The sequence below is a fragment of the Rhipicephalus microplus genome, chromosome 3, assembly GCF_043290135.1.
Source record: "Rhipicephalus microplus isolate Deutch F79 chromosome 3, USDA_Rmic, whole genome shotgun sequence".
Lineage (NCBI taxonomy): Eukaryota > Metazoa > Arthropoda > Arachnida > Ixodida > Ixodidae > Rhipicephalus > Rhipicephalus microplus.
The window spans coordinates 257,995,280-258,012,673 of NC_134702.1; the positions used below are offsets into that span (position 1 = coordinate 257,995,280).

At 43.6% G+C, this 17,394-nt stretch overlaps 1 protein-coding gene across 4 annotated transcripts in view; it reads right to left on the reverse strand.

Annotated features, from left to right (window-relative positions):
* The window catches only part of LOC119168526 (focadhesin), a 677,649-nt gene that overhangs the window by 140,758 nt on the left and 519,497 nt on the right, over nucleotides 1-17,394 (reverse strand). For all 4 annotated transcript variants that reach the window (XM_075890929.1, XM_037419929.2, XM_075890931.1 and 1 more), the window contains one exon: nucleotides 10,496-10,615. In XM_075890929.1, coding sequence (XP_075747044.1) covers nucleotides 10,496-10,615 — 120 coding nt within the window. The remainder of the gene's footprint in view (nucleotides 1-10,495; nucleotides 10,616-17,394) is intronic.

Sequence of the window (17,394 nt, forward strand, 5' to 3'; positions counted from 1 at the left end):
CCTTCTTGATTGGTATTCTGTTGCTTTCTTTATGAAGAACTATAATAGCAGTTGATCCCCTGTAGATTTCTTATGTATTAAAATGATGTTAGCGTTCTTCCAAGACTCTGGTACTTTTCCCGTCAGAGGACACCTCGTAAACAGGGTGGCTAGTTTTTCTAACACAATCTGTCCTCCATCTTTCAGCAGATCTGATGTTACCTGATCCTCACCAGCAGCTTTGCCCCTTTGCATGCTCTCCAAAGCTTTTCCGACTTCTTCTATCATTACTGGTGGGGTGTAATCTGGGTTACTGCTAGTTCTTATAGTATTAAGGTCGTGGTTGTCTAGGCTACTGTACAGATCTCTGTAAAACTCCTCCGCTATTTTAACTATCCTATCCATATTCGTAGTTATTTTGCCTTCTTTGTCCCTTGGTGCATACATCCGACTTTTGCCTATCCCAAGTTTCCTCTTCAATGCTTTGACGCTTCCTCCGTTTTTCAGAGCGTGTTCAATTCTCTCCATGTTATACCTTCTTACATCGCATACCTTACGTCTATTAATCAACTTCGAAAGCTCTGCCAGTTCTATTTTGTCTGTTGTACTTGACACTTTCATGATTTGACGCTTCTTAATTAGGTTCTTCGTTTCCTGGGAAAGCTTGCCAGTGTCCTGTCTAACTACCCTGCCTCCAACTTCTACTGCACACTCCGTAATGATACTCGTCAGATTATCATTCATTGTATCTACGCTAAGGTTGGTTTCCTCACTAAGAGCCGAGTACCTGTTCTGCAGCGACACTCTGAATTCCTGTACTTTGCCTCTCAGTGCTAGCTTATTGATTGGCTTCTTGCGCATCAGTTTCTGTCGTTCCTTCTTCAAGTCTAGGTGAATTCGAGACCGTACCATTCTATGGTCACTGCATCGTACCTTGCCAATCACTTCCACATCCTGCACGATTCCAGGGTGTGCACTCATTATAAAGTCTATTTCGTTCTTATTTTCGCCATTAGGGCTCCTCCATGTCCACTTGCGGTTTTCTTGTTTTCGGTAGAAGGTATTCAAAATCCGTAAATTATTGCGTTCTGCGAATTCTACTAGTAGCTCTCCTCTGGCGTTTCTAGTACCGATGCCATAATCTCCTACTGCCTCGCCTCCAGCCTGCTTCTTCCCTACCTTTGCATTAAAGTCGCCCATCACTATAGTATACTGTGTTTTTATCTTACTCATTGCCGATTCCACGTCTTCATAGAAGCTTTCAACTGAAGCGTCATCATGGCTGGATGTAGGCGCGTAAGCCTATACTACCTTCATCTTGTATCTTTTATTCAGTTTAATTACGATACCTACCACCCTTTCATTAATGCTATAGTATTCCTCTATGTTGCCAGCTATGTTTCTGTGAATTAGGAACCCCACTCCCAGTTCTCTTGTGTCTGCCAAGCCCCTGTAGCAAAAGACGTGCCCATTCTGTAGCACCGTATAGGCCTCATCTGTCCTCCTAACCTCACTGAGCCCTCTTCTCAGGTACAGGTAGTGATACGCACAATACCGGAGGTATTAGTGCGTGATAACAACCTTCAAAGAGTGGTTGTTAACACAAACCAAGAGATATGGCGGATCAATAGAGAGAAAGGCTTTGAGGTGGTGGAAATAAACAAAGAGGTGCATAGGTAGGGTGGTTTTCAACGAGACAGAATTCACTTCGATGGGAGGCTAGGTCATGAGGTGAGTTGGCGACTTGCAGGACACGCAGTAGCTTTTTTGAGGGGCACGTAGGCCCTTCAGGATCCAGGACAGCTACTAGCGAAGAAAACAACCAGGGAGACTCTGACAGGTGGTATAGACAGCTACGATAACACAGCGGCACCAATATGTAAGACACGTAGAGTCCGGGGAAGAAATCCAGGTACAAAAGAGGTCCGAGCCAATTCAGACGTAGAGTATGAAACATGCAGGATGGCAGGAATAGGCTGAAGTGGGAAGAGATAGAATAATAGCTAAGGTAGAAGAGGCTTATGGTATATGGGTTTGTAGAAACACATCTAAAGGACATGGAACAATCACCTAACAATCCAGACTACGCATGGGAATATTGTAATAGAACAGAAGGCAGCAGAAGTGGAGTGGTGTTGGGGCATTCATTCATAAAAGTAGAGACAAGCAAAGGGTGAAGCAGCAGTGCAAGGAACATTTATGGCTAAATGGGAAAGTGGCAAGGCAAATGATGCTCTTGGGTTTTGTATGCTTGTGGACAGGGGCAAAAGCCAGAGAGGGAAACCAACAAATCGTGCAGTGTATAGAAAATGACGTTGGCGAACTACGAGAAGAGTACAAGGTAATTATATTCGGAGATATGAATGAGCACATACAAGATATGGATGGATATACTGACCCAACAGGCAGAATGCTAATGGATATGTGTGTAAGGCATGATTTAAGGAGAATGCTAATGGATATGTGTGTAAGGCATGATTTAATCATTTGCAACAGCACCGAAAAATGGGAAAGGCAAATGACAAGGGAGGTGAGAAGGCTGCAGTCAACGATAGATTACACAATAATGTCACATAGAATGTATGATCGGCTAAGGATAATGAACATGGATAAATATGATTCCAGACGCTTAGGTAGTGATCACAAACTTATCAAGCTGAGTTTTGGAACAAAATTAGGAAGGCGGCATTACGAGCAACCACACGGTAATATTTATTCAGAAAGGTAAATAGAAATAGCAGTAAAGAGATTGAGAAAATAATCACCGAGGATACTAAAACAGAGTGGACGTGCACAAATATAACTCCATTGTTTGAGTTAGAGCTTGCTAAAGTATGAGTAAAATCAACTGGGAAAAGCAGACACAAACTCAAGAGGTGGTGGGATGAGGTAGTTAAGGGGGCCATAGTAAGTCGTCACGAAGCCTCCAGGGAACACAGGTATGCTAAACAGAGGGGTGAACCAGAAGATGATGTCAAAAGAAAATGGGATACTTTTTGAGCTGCAGAAGGGAAACGTCTAATTTGATCAGTGGAAATATTAGAAGAAAGGGGGCCCAATGAACAGCAGAAGTAAACAAAAAGAATAGAAAGGCAGCTACAAAGTTTTGGAACCATCCTAATTCTCTGAGTAATAAAGCAAGCATGAAACAGAGGTTTATAACTACAGTTCAAGGAGTGAAACTAGAAGGGGATGAGGCAATAAAATATATAAAAACAATGACAGAAAAATTTAAACACCAAGAAAGCGCTGCACGCACCGTACCAGATGAGAATGGACCAATTAGTTCAGTGGCGCCACTGGGACAGCGAGAGTGGGAAAGGGCAGAGAAAAGGGTTCCTAATAGCACATCAACATGCCCTGACGGCATCCCAATGATGCTAATAAGGAAACTAGGGCCAAACTCTAAGCAAACATCAAGAGAGGCAGCGAACAAAGCAATAATGGACGGCGAAGCTCCCAATCGATGGAAACTAAGCAGGGTGAGCATGATCTACTAAGGAACGGGGGCAAAGCCAATATAAACTACTACCGTCCTATAACAGTGACAGCAGTAGTTTACAGGCTGGTGATGCAGATAGTAACGGAAATACTACAGACATGGGTGGAGAGTGCGGGGGTACTGGGAAAACTACAAAATGGGTTCTGTAAATGAAGGAGGTTGAAAGACAATCTGTTCATTAATGCAGCGTATTGAAATAGCGGAAAAAGAACACAGGCCCCTGTGGCTGGAATTTCTAGATATCAAGGGAGCTTACAATAGTGTGAAGAAGACTTGTAGCGAATGCTGGACACACTAGATGTGGAAGATGGAATAACTAATCTTCTAAAGGATACCTAAGTAACAAGGTAGTTATAAAATGGGAAGAACAAAGATCTGAACCTATAGAGGTACAACGCGGGCTTCGACAGGAGTGTCCCTTGTCACCCTTGTTATTTATGCTGTATCTACAGGGACTAGAAGCCAAATTAGAGAGGAGTCGACTGGGCTTCAGCCTCTCTTTTGCCAAGCAAGGAAAACACATTGAACAGTCATTACCAGCATTGATGTATGCAGATGATATAGTATTAATAGCCTACAACAAGCAAGATCTGAAGGGATTGATAGATATGTGTGTTAATGATGGAGATAGGTTAAATTTGCAATTCAGCAGAGAAAAATTGGCAATCATGACATTAAATGATAACAAAGGCAGTCAGCATAAGATACAGGAAGTCACGCTGGAAATAGTAGATAAATACAAATATTTGATCGTATGGATAAATAACGAGGCTGAGTATCTAAGGGACGACGAAAGATACGTAATGACTAAGGGCACCAGGAATGCAGCTGTAATGAAAGATAGGGCACTGTGAAAATACAACAGATATGACGTTGTGAGAGGGATTTGAAAAGGTGTCATGGTCCCAGGTTTGAGGTTTAGCAATGCAGCCTTGTGCATGAAATCAGGAGTTCAAACAAGATTGGAAATTAAACAACGTGGCATAGGTAGACTTGCCTTGGGAGCACACGTGAACACCCAAAATCAGGCGGTACAGGGTGACATGGGATGGACATCGTTTGAGTCCTCAACTCAATTTAAAGTATATGACAGCGCATACAAATGAATAGCCCACAGATTATCGTCCATCACCGACACAATGTAGTGATGTCCAATGTCCATTGCCCAGCAGCTTTCAAATTGTGGTTTGCAACTCCCAATTATTGTTAACGATGGCTGTGACCAACAGAGTTGGGGATACCAATCCTTGGCCTTGCGCATAGTTGTGGGCCGCTTCATCTCTGCATGCCTGATGCGAGCTTCAGCCTGGCCCTCCTCTATTGACCCCCTTGGCTCTGCGGCCATCTAACACCAGGCCAAAGTGTGGCTTTTCCTGTTTTTTCCTATAAAATGCTAGACGTGCGGTGTCAGAGCACTTTTGTATGTTGTTCGAATTTTGGCTGTCAGGGGACAGTCTTCGAAATTGCATCTCGTGGGTTGATTGCGTCTAGCTGCTGCTTTGTGAGCAAACATCTTGTGTCTTTCAGGCAAGCGTTCCAATCACAACACTAATTGATAATGCGTTAGCAAGAAATAAACAATAGCTTGTGGGGGTGCTGACACCCCCTGTAAAGTTGTTTGCGCCGTGTGGCGCACGTGTCTCGCCCCAAGGTCGCATTTCGGGTGCCAACCGCCAGGTGATAGATGGCGTTGTGTTCGCATTGAGTACCACTGTTGGTAGAGTGGTAGCGCCGGCGATGACCCCTGGCGGAAGGTAGGCCTTGGTGGCGGGCGAGAGTTGAGCGAGTCTCTTTTGCACGTGGCAACTGCCGCGAACGGTTGTCTAGCGTGGGTCCTCGGCGCGTGGATCCGCGGGCCTGCGCGCCGGGGGGGGGGGGCTCACGTGGTAAGTCAAGCGTTAGCGACGCCAGCTTGGGTGTGTTATTTTGTGTTTGCCACGTTTTGGAGTGTATGGAAATTGTGTGTACGGATGTCTTAGCGTGTTGATAATGACTGATGTATCACTCGGCAGATGATATCGTCGTTGTAAATTAGTTAAATAAATGTATGTTGTTTGGTTTGTACTGACCGCGTCTGCTGTGTCCGTTCACTCTAAGAGCGTGGTGGTGGCGCTCGCTTGCCTTGTCGAGACCCCACACTGGCTGCCCAATGTGGAGCTCTTAAAGTATTGGACGACAGTTTTTGCGGTTCGGTATAAGCTTTTGTTAGAGCCAGGGTAGAGAAGGCCTAGGGGGACTTCTTTGCTAGCCTCGGCGGTTTGCTCTCTTGAGATCGAGGAGATTGGTTTTGTAACATGTTTGAGTTTGTCGGCATGTTGAGTTTTTATTTTTTTTTTGCTCGCAAGTGTTGTTCTTTTTTGTTGGTGTTAGTTTTCAACACCATTGTTAAATTGGGACGAGAGCCATGCGATCAGCATCCTGGGGTGAGCAAGGCCTAGAGCACGTGGTTTGTAGGCAAGGCCAGAAGCGAGTGAGTACGGAAGCCTCGTGGGTGGTCCGATTTACTGTAAATAGCTTCTTCTATCCCTTTGGGCTCAGGAAGCGGGGTGTCGTTGCTGACTTGTGTTGCGGCTCGACGCCGGGGCGTCGTGATACCGTCGGGGTGGTGGACGCCGATCGCTCGGTAAGCTGCTGTGTGCGGCGAGCGATAGGGCCACCTCAGAGAGTGGATGTCTCCTCGCCGCTGCCTCTTCTGCACCTAGGCTGGGTGCTGGGTGGATGCCGGTTGTTGTCGAGCGACTCATTAGGCCTAAGGCTCTGCGCAGCCGCCTGTCGCACGTGGCACAACTAGGAGGTGGATTGTGGCGTTGAGGTTTTGCACTCTGCTTCCCTCACTTTTTTTTATCTTGCGATGCACGAGTTAGGAAAAGTGATTTTTGTTTTATTTGGATGGGCGTCTCGGCCACCGCCAATGTATTAGCTGGCCATACTGACCATCGTACCACGCGGGCGAAAAGCTCGAAGCTCCCTTTCCTAGGCCCTGCTCCATTGTTCTTTCGAGTATTTTTTTTATGTTTTAAGCGGGAGGGATGTCATCCACGGCTGGCTGTCTTCTGCACATCGTCAGCGTTATTGGCCAGAAATGCGGTCATGAAGTCAGGCGATGGAGATGCCTGGGACCTGAGCAACTGCCTGCAGTCCGGCGCCCTCGTGAGTGCTGGTCGCAACTGGAAGACGTGTCGGTGCTAAAGACGGTTCGTCGCACCGTTGGCAACGTTGCTGTTGCGGGGCCGGTACTGAGGTGAAGTCGAGCTGGACAGTGCAGCAGTGTCGACCAGCGGCGGTGTCGTGGTGCAAGGACATTATGAACATGCGATTCTTTTTTTTTTTGTTAAAGCTTGTGTAGCTGATCTTTGTTTTTGGGATATGGTTTGATTTAAAGTTGAGGAAATGTGGGGGTACTGACACCCCCTGTAAAGTTGTTTGCGCCGTGTGGCACACGTGTCTCGCCCCAAGGCCGCATTTTGAGTGACGACTACCAGGCGATAGATGGCGTTGTGTTCGCATCGAGTACCACTGTTGGTGGAGTGGTAGCGCCGGCGGTGACCCCTGGCGGAAGGTAGGCCTTGGTGGCGGGCGAGAGTTGAGCGAGTCTCTTCTGCGCCTGGCGGTTACCGCGAACGGTTGTCTAGCGTGGGTCCTCGGCGCGTGGTTCCGCGGGTCTGCGCGCCAGGGCGGTCCCACGTGGTAAGTCAAGCGTTGGCGACGCCGCCTTGGGTGTGTTATTTTGTGTTTGCCATGTTTTGGAGTGTATGGAAATTGTGTGTAAGGATGTCTCAGCGTGTTGATAACGACTGATGTATCACTCGGCAGACAATATCGTCGTTGTAAATTAGTTAAATAAATGTATGTTGTTTGGTTTGTACCGACTGTGTCTGCTGTGTCCGTTCACTCGAAGAGCATGCCGAGGCACTCGCCTCGTCGAGACCCCACAAGCTTTGCATGTTATGTGCACAAACCACAGCCTCCATGAGAAGACAAATCTTAATCTTTCTGAAAGATGCAAGCTATTCAGAAAAATACATGGTAAAGCAGTCAGGGCGAGTCAAGGGACCAACGATGGCCTACAATGCCTGTAACACTCCCTACGTGGCCAGGTAGGTTAGTGAACAGTCGTTTTCTGTCGAAATTGCACTATCGTTTGTCTGTGTTTTTGTAGAGCGTGAATGCATACATGGGGAGCCGTGTGAGCTTGCTCTTTTATAACTGAGCAATACCCGAGCTTTCCTAACAAACAAGCGATACTTTAAAAGTACGATCAAAAAGGTGCCTCATACATTGTGAGGGTTGCACCACACGTGCGTCCTATGTGCACCTTTTCTTATGGGCCCCGTCTCTTTTGTTGTAGCAGGATTCAAATGTATGAGCCGCAATGCGCGCTCCACCGCCTGTTGGTACCTGGCCGCTGAATACTGTACCTTCTATGCAGTAGATTAAGTTGCAGGCTTGCATGTTCTTATTACTATAATTCATTCTTAATTTTTCTTCAAGCACTGCAAACGTACAGGTTGTTCCGACTAGGCTCGTGCAAATATTTTAACGCTTTGAATATTCGAATGAATACTCAAAGCATTAGAATATTTGCTTGAACTTACTTGAATTCACATCAATTCAAATTTATATTATTGGAAATTCTAAAGTACTTGAAATGATCGAACAGATTTATTTAACCACGTAAAACCGCCTGTAAAATAATTTTCACTGCAGTAAAGAAGTGCTTTACCATGAACGCATCTTGTCAAGGCAAATTTGCACTGCCACGAAGCCTTACTTCAAGGTTAAAGAGACTGACAACAGGCCAGAGCGTGGAATTAGATCATCATAGCAAAGATATGTCTGTTAAATATAGCAAAAAACTCCAGCCTCCTTTTCGTGTTGCATGTAGGATTTACATTTTTAAGTTGTGTTTTAAAGTAACAAAAAACCATACATTGCACAACCTAGAAGAAGAGTCTTGAAGCTGGGTTATGGAGTCCATAACTCTGCTGTAGGTAGTCAGTAGGCTTCTACAAATTTAGAAAAGTTCGAATGATTCGAAAAGAACAAACAGATGTATATTATTCCGCAATGTAATCAGCTTTAAAGGTGCTTCCGCTGCAGTAAAAATGCAATAAGCCATAAAATGCACTTAATCAAGTGTTTATCAACTTACATGTAACCCGCTGTAAAGCTGGTTTCACGACAGTAGAGAGGTACTAAGCCATCAAACCACTTATTGAAGTGTTGATCAACCCGCATGTAGCCCGCTATAAAGGTTGTTTCACTATATCAAAGGGCTGATAAGCCACGAAAACATCTATCCAAGAAAAATTCGCACTGCTGCGAGGCCAGACTTCGAGGTTAAATTAACATATTACCCTCACATCGATTCATCATTTTTAAAGTCTGAGAGCTTGTTATAGAATGCTAACGTTAAGGCTTATATCAGCTTATATGCTCGAAGTGTAGTAAATTATAAATGCAGCATGTTTTGCAGGTTATGACTTACATTCTATCGAAAGTCAAATCCTGCTACTATTCAAAGTTGTTTCCACTTCTTTTGAACCAAAAAAAGGGCATTTGCACAGGCCGTGCTTTATTTCTGCCAAAATATTGTGCAGGTTAGTTGGGTGAGGACAGACATGTCCACTTCCCTTTACAAGGTATGATATATACTATTATAATTCGACTCAAGATTATTCTACTAAAACTATTACACACAAACCTCTATATAATGAACCTGATTACAATGGCATATCAGTAAAAACAAAAATAGTTTTGTAGTAAATATAGTGTTAGGAATATACCTTTATAATGAATTTTCAGATATAATGAACTGATTGCCATGTAACGTGCAACTTTTTCATAATGAGGCTTGAGTGCACCCTCAAGTCGTGGGATCGAATCCCAGCTGTGGCGGCTGCATTTTTGAAGCAGGTGAAAATGTTGTAGGCCTGTGTGCTCAGATTTGGGTGCACGTTAAAGAACCCCAGAAGGTGGAAATTTAGCGAGCCCTTCACTAAGGAGTGCCTCATAATCATATGCTGGTTTTGGGACGTTAAACCTCACATATCAATCTGAATCTGAATTTCACTACTCGCACATACCTAGTAATTACGTAGTCTGATGCTGTAATGCATGCCATAATTAGTCCTCAAAATTAAAGGACGTATATTAGTGTCTGCTGCTGCTCTATTCTGTGCTGCTTATGAGGTAAAAGGGGTTTTATTGTGAGAAGCCACTGGACCATGTCAAGTGGCAGTGCATGTGCGTAGGTAGCCTGCTTGTGCAGTGCACTACTGCGCTGGAACACAAACTGCTCTCATGCTGAATGTTTGGAGCTGGTCGCATGCGTGCACAACTTCATATTCACCATAAATAGAAAAATTCAGTTTAAAAATGTCTTCCGGTGTTTTTACAAAACCACTCTGTAATTAAACATTCCAATCTGTAAGCTGACCGTTGCGCTAAAGAAAATATGTACCGTTAAAATTGTTGGCCGGTCTTTTTAAATGAACATAATATACTCATATCAATTCTTTATCAATTCTTTTTTTTTTTTTTCAAGTTTAAAAGCTTGTTATGCCAGCCTACATGCTCCAAGTGAAGTAAATTTGAAAATATAGCATGTTTCCATTCGCATTCTACCAAAAGTCAAATCTTATTTAAAGTTGCTTCCACTTCTTTAGAACCAAAAAGAATGACATTGCCTTGTACCAATAAAAAAAAATTGCACAGGATCATTGGTTATAAAATTATGCAAATTTTTCTATATAAATTGTGATACATATTGTTCAAATGTGATTCGAAATTATTTGAATCACTAGTATTTGCTTTGAATTCACTACGAATCTAAAATTTACTGCTCACACAGGCCTAGTTGAAACACATCCTTTGTCGTGAAGGAATATCTCCCAGCACAAGCCTTCTCACCACTTCATCATTACACCCCTTTTCCATGCCAATCTCTTCTGGACTGGATTAAAAAAATGTGAGCTGATGACACAAAGCATGACACATGCTGCAGTCAGTCACCTGAGGGGCAGTCTCGAAGAATAGGAACCAGCAGTGCTGTCCAGTTGAGCGGTGGCAGGGCCCGGCCAAAGTCTCGATTCAGGGCCTCGAGGCAAGCTTTCGTGTGGCAATTCCAAGAGCCTGCAGTAACACAGGGGTGGGGTCAAGGCCCACAAATGCCAGCTGTGCTGGAAACACTAGATGATCCAAGATAACTACATGACAGCAAATCAAAATACAGCCACAGTTTTTACTGAGCTAATGAACACACCTTTTCGTTTTGCAGAAAAGTTGACACCGATTTGGGAGGAGGGTTCATTTCACGGGAGGAAAGAAGTCACAGGTGTCATAACAGCAAAAATTTCGCATGATGATATTATCAAACTTGCTCTCCGACCACTGCTGGCCTTCAATTCATTGGCAGGACTTCAGAGCTTCCAAACCTATTTCAAAGCTTCTCTCTCCACAAGAGGAAACTATCCTCGTTTTCCACTATGAAATGTGCGATAAATTTTTTTGTAGCTCAAAGCTCTTCTTGTTTCCTCCACTAATAAACACACACTGATCAACAATGACGTATCAACCAGCCACTCGGTTCCCATGCTCCAGAGCATCCTTTAGCTACTAACTTTAAGTTCGAAATCGGCCAAAAGTGCCTTGCACAGCAGGTGTCCAACAAAGTTCACTACAACAAATCCGACAGTAAAAACACAGCGTCAGATGGCGGCGCACGCATGTTGCAAATGCACGTTGCACCGTGCAATTGCACTTTGTTTTTGCACCTCTCTAGTTCCATTGCACTAGTACAAGCAAAGAGGTTTCTTTTCCAAACAGATGTCACTCTGCTGCAAAAGGCTCGATGTATCATAATGTTGCTTCAATCATCTATGGCACTGCCTATCAAACTGAAATAAAATGAACAGATGCATTAATAAGCAGATTTCTTTTTTTCATGGACCCACGTGGGGGGTGGGTTGGTTATGCAAGTGGGTTCATTACACGAGTAAATAGAACATAGAATTGCCAATTTTTGGATGTGTTGGTAATTAGAACTTGAAAACATATTCAGTGCAAGCACAAAAAATGATGACGAAATCAGGTGATGACAGAAATGCCCATTTTCATATATATATATATATATAATAAACTATACTATATAGTATACTAGACCGCACCACAATGCACTAACTTCAGAGCGCTTTATCCAAGAAACAACAGAATATTTATCTGTGCACAGTGGCATCACCAGTCCATACTGTGGGGTCTCGACGAGGCGCGCGAGCACCACGCCACGTTTTTGGAGTGAACGGACACAGTGGACACGGTCCGTACAAAAAAAAACACATACTTTTATTTAACTAATTTATAACAATGATATCGTCCACCAAATCGATACATCAATCGTAATTAACACACTAGGACATCCGTACACACTATTACCATACACTCCATGACAAACACAATAACACGACAAACACAATAACACACCAAAGGCGGTGTCGCCAACCCTTGACTTACCACGAGGGCCCCCAACGCGCAGGCCCGCGGTGCCACGCGCCAAGGACCCACGCTAGAGACAACCGTTCGCGACAACCGCCACGCGCAAAAAATACTCGCTCAACTCTCGCCTGCCACCAAGGCTTGTTTTCCGCCAGTGGTCACCCCCAGCGCTACACCATGATGGTGATGACGATAGTGGTGGTCAACTCTTGCGAACACAACACCACCTACCGCCCGGTGATTGTAACTTAAAATACGACTTTTGAACGAGACACGTGCGCCACGCAGTGCAAACAACTTTACAGAGGGTGTCAGCACCTCCACAATACACAAGCAAACAAAAAATGCTCTCTCTCTATGTGAGAGGTCAATTGATGGGGCACCCACATTCGTGTCACTATTGCGAGAGATAACTTGGGTGTCCATAATCTTTCTCACATCTTAATCTTAGTGCTTTACCAGAACAGTGCAAGAACTGTACATTGATGGATAAGTGGAAATTCTTTTATTCAAAAAGAGAAGTTGATGTACAGGTGCGCTCCAGACAATTTACAGACAAGTAACCATAATTATTCTTATTTGTAGCATTTAAGCTATGTTTGGGTAGATAATTGTTAAGGCATCTGAACAATACAGGTACTTAATTCCACAAGTCAGTGGGAGCTTGTAAACTACCTCTTGTACACAATCCACAAAAAAGTTGCAATGATTCATTGGATGAACCAACAGCTGGCTTCTGGTGATGGTTCGTTAAGCCACATATCCTGCCAGGTTTATCTGGTGCTGAAAACAACTCTACTCTGATGCACACATCACTGGCCATTGTTTTTAGACTGTGGGCCATTTCCTGCAGATAATGAACTACAGCCACTCTGCTCCTATTTTGCACCTATTGGATGGCCCCATCCCTAGGACTATTGTCCAAGCAGCATTTCTTTTGCAGACCCTCAACAAGAGATGCTTAAACCAACACTGGATAACCTGCTGCCGATAACCTTTGTGACTGATTCAATGACTTTCATAGATCTTATGGTGGCAGGGCTTTTACAACATGTTTACAAAACAAAGATTGGTAATACTCCGAGTGAGGGATTGATATGGCAACAGGGGCTTATTAGCTCTGAACTTATATACCCAAAATGTATGCTGTCCGTGAATTCAAGCTCTCTATATAAATACCGCAGCTTGTTATCATACGGCTCTTCAACCATTATTGTGATTGGGCTAAAATTAGCAAAAAAAAGCATTTTTAAGCTCATCTACTGATATGTGTGCTTCCGGCTACAGTATGAAGTAATCGTTCAGGTATCTGATGAATTTGACAACCTGTACTTCGACTAGACACAAGCCAGATTCTTGTTATAGTGGCACGGAAAAATGTCACTCAGTATAGGTACCAAACCGAAGCCAATACAGACACCCTGCTTCTGAATAGAGCTGTGCACCACCGCTGCCACCCGTTCTTGCTCACACCGTTCCCGCCATTGCCAAAGTTTCGAGGAGACTATGCTGCCACCACACGATAATTGCGACGCACCTCTGTTTGTCTTATTTTAACCCGAGTGGGGAATGGGAGCATAAGATACATCACTTCACAGTACTTTCTGCTGCCTTAAAATTTTTTTCTTTCAGAGTGGTGTTTGTGGTGTTTCGACTGCTCTTCTGTGTTCGCGTTCGCATGTACTGCCTACATATGGGGCCCTAACAATAGCGTTTGAAAATACAACATCAAGCGTGTTATTCTCTCTCAGCATTTCTCGTTTTTTGGCACTCTTCATGATGCCAGAATGATGATTCATGCGACCTGATTAGGGCACATACTCTCGAAGGTTCTATATAAGATAAATATCAATTGAAAATTGTTTTCTACCCTCCTTTGCCATACAGTCCCCCCCCCCCCCCCCTTCCAAGTCTGTCTCGCGTCGTGCATGATTATTACGTGCAATGAACTTGTGATTTCGCTGCATGTTTTAAATTTCTGATTGCCCAAGTGAAAATACTAGAGTGTAGCCCACAAGCTCGAAATCTTGATAAGCTCAATGCTCACATTGCCCCAGTAATTCATAAAGGCATAAATGGAGAGATATTTGCTGTAAGAATTATAAAGCATGAAGTGTAGTAGAGTGTGATAGAGAACAAAACCTAAGAGGCTCCGGATAATTTCATTCAGGATGACTGCCAGTTGGGAATGTTGGTAAAGGTTCATGATGAAACAAGCGCTAAATATACACACACTCAGAGAGGACACAGACAAGCGCTTGTCTGTGTCCTCTCTAAGCGCTTGTCTGTGTCCTCTCTGAGTGTGTGTATTTTTAGCGCTTGTTTCATCATAATTTCATTCAACCAACGGGTGAACTCTTGATAGCGAAGACAATGCAGTTCATTAAAAGGCCAGCCCGCTTAGATAGTTCTTGTATATTTTATCATTTTGGAAAAAATTATATGGAAACTCTCTACAGGCTTTTATTCTTTCTGTCATGTTCTGTATACGTCGAAACCAATTAACTTTTGTATTCACACACTATGCTGTTCTCACGGATAAAATCTCATGAGTGCTAGCAAGGAACACTTCTGAAGCATAGTAAAAACAAGCTGCCAATCTCCATAGCACGAAGTGGGCATGCGATAACATCCCTACACGTGTGATGCCTGCCGTCGATTGCTCCTTAAATGCTGAGCAAGCGCTGTCTGTCTTTTGCTAAACAAGGAAGTATGAATAGGTAGTCAGGTAGGAGGCTGCGTGGCTTGATCCGCACCTGTTAACTTTGATTCGAAGTACGCATTGTCGCGAGTGCTAGCGTGCGCTATTTCAACAGGCATCAGGGAACGGCTCATGTACCCTACTACGCGCTATGATATCACAGCACACTCACTGCTCTTTTCCCGGTGACCACATTCCCATATACTAACGTTCTGCAGTTTCATCAAATCAGATGAAAAAGAGTTACCTGCAGCTTAAGTTGGTTATGCGGCTGCGTGCTCCTATTTCAGGGTGTAAAATGTGCAGTCATCGAAGGGCTTTCTGACAAAAAAACTGACAAAAGTCATTTCACACCTAGCATGTTCTCCTCAAACACTTGAGATCTGAAAGACCTGAAACATGTGCAAGTTCAGAGAAAATCTGGGAGATTTTTATACGGTAAATACGCCACGCATGATTTCCCATCATCACTGTTGTCGCAAAACTGAATACAGACATAAAAAACATGCAGGAATTTTAATTGTTTTGTACTACTACACATTACTTATGCAGCAAAAAATAGTAGGGCATTGCCCTCTTCGGTTTGCAGACCCACTACAAGGAAAACCAGACACAGCCATGAACATTTGCTGGCGCTGATTTTTGCCAGAACAAATGCTCACAAGTACAATTTTTTTCCCTGAACAGTGTATTGAGGAAAGGAACTAGCCGCCGTGCCCATGGCGAAGCCCAACCGTCGACATTATCTTTATTCCGAACAGCTGGTATAATCCCCTGATGAAGATAGTGACTACCTTCATTGTTCACACAATATTTAACACAGTGAGTGATTGGAATTCCATACCTATTAAAGTTCATGAGTTGAACGATTTCATGGCTGCCTTTGGCACACCATTGTTTCTTGTGAATTTTTTGTTGAAGTCAAGGGGTGATTGCTGCTTCTTTTTTATGCATTATGCTCATTTCGTGTTGCATTGTATTTGCATGTATATTTTCTATTTTATTTTGTTCTGTTTCCTCTCTTGTTGTAATGCCTCTCATGCTTGGGCCAAAGTATTGGCCTGCAATATTTCTAAATAAATAAAATAAAATCATAAACGTTTTGAGCTTCCTTACAATTGATTGCACTTCCGTATTGGACACTTTAGCATAAGCTTTTGCGGAATTTGAATGTGGTAGCGAATTTCACAATGTACATGCACTCTTTTCTAATTTTTGTGACATTATTCGTGAAGGCCCATAAAAGTATGTGCCTCAAAAATAGTTTAAATGGAACCTATGACACCCTTGGTACTATAAAGATATAATTTCCCCTCTCATTGCATAAATTGAATACGTAAGAATTAAAGAAGGAAGTGTGCATTTAAGGGCTCATTTTCTTTGTTAGACACAGTATTACTGAGATATAACAGACAATCATGCCAAGGAAAGTGTAATGCACAAGGGTTTAGTGGTCACCGGAGCGGCATTTCTTTGAGTTCAGATCAAGGCCAGCATTTTTGATGCGATTCAGTGCAACATCCAGACGTGAATGTGTTCCAGACGTGAATTGTGAGGGTGTGGCCAAAGATGACGACATCGTTGTCACGAACTTTATCTTGGGAGCGCTATAGAAGGGTTGGATTGAGAGAAAGACGTGAGTGTGTGGCAAAACAAACACACTGTATCAGACCGAACAAAAGGGCAAACAGTAATGACACTCAGAAGTTAGTCCCAAAAAAAGACATGCATGTACATTATAATCTGCTATACAACTAAACTGAAACTAACTTGAATCCGTGTCCAGTTCAGTCTTAAACCTCAAACTGTCCCTATGCGCTCTTGCAATAGTAGAATATTCTTACTGTTGTGATGCCACCCCTGGAGCTACGACAAAGTGATCTGGTCGTAGAAGTCGTCCTGGAAACTGTCGTCGTACAAGCCAGTCAACCTCATTGCCGGTTGAGTCCGGTCTTCATCATATTCTCCGGCTCTGTTAGGCTATGCCTAACTCGTCAACGACGTCTTGACTGTGTGACTGTACCACATGCAAATGTTTCACTTCAGGCCACGAAGAACAGTGTTCATGAATCGCTCGAAAGTCGCTGGGGTGTTGCACAGTTCGAAATGGCATTACAAGGAATTCAAAAAAGACCGTCAAGGGTTACAAAGGTGTTCTTTCTTCACCTTCAGGATGCATGAGAATTCGCCAGTGGCCGGATCTTAAGTCTACAGAGTAAAAGTAAGAGGCGAGTGGAGACAGTCGATGGCATCATCCATATATGGAAGCGGGTATACGTCCTTTTTTTGTTACAGCATTAAATGGGTGATAATTGACACAAAATCTTCAAGATCCGTCTTTCTCTTTATTGAGAATCACTCGAGCTGCCCATGGACTCGCCGACTCACAATGACTCCATTTTGCATCATTTAGTCCACCTGCTCGTTAATTATCTGGAGATCGGATGGTGAAATGCGGCATGGCTTTTGCCTGATCGGACTGGCCAAGCTCGTGTTAGATGTGTCCGAGAAACAGAGATTAAGGGTGTTTTTTTCCTCCGCGCAAAGTCAAATGCAGAGACGTGCTTCGTAAAACGTTCATGAATGTTAAGCTTTCACTCGTGCTTAGTGACTCATTCCCCATTGACAAAAGAGTCGTTTCCGAACTCTGACTACAATGCTCTTCCGGCACATCTGTAAGCTCGGTCACCAATAACGCCTCATGTTGTCCACCGACGAT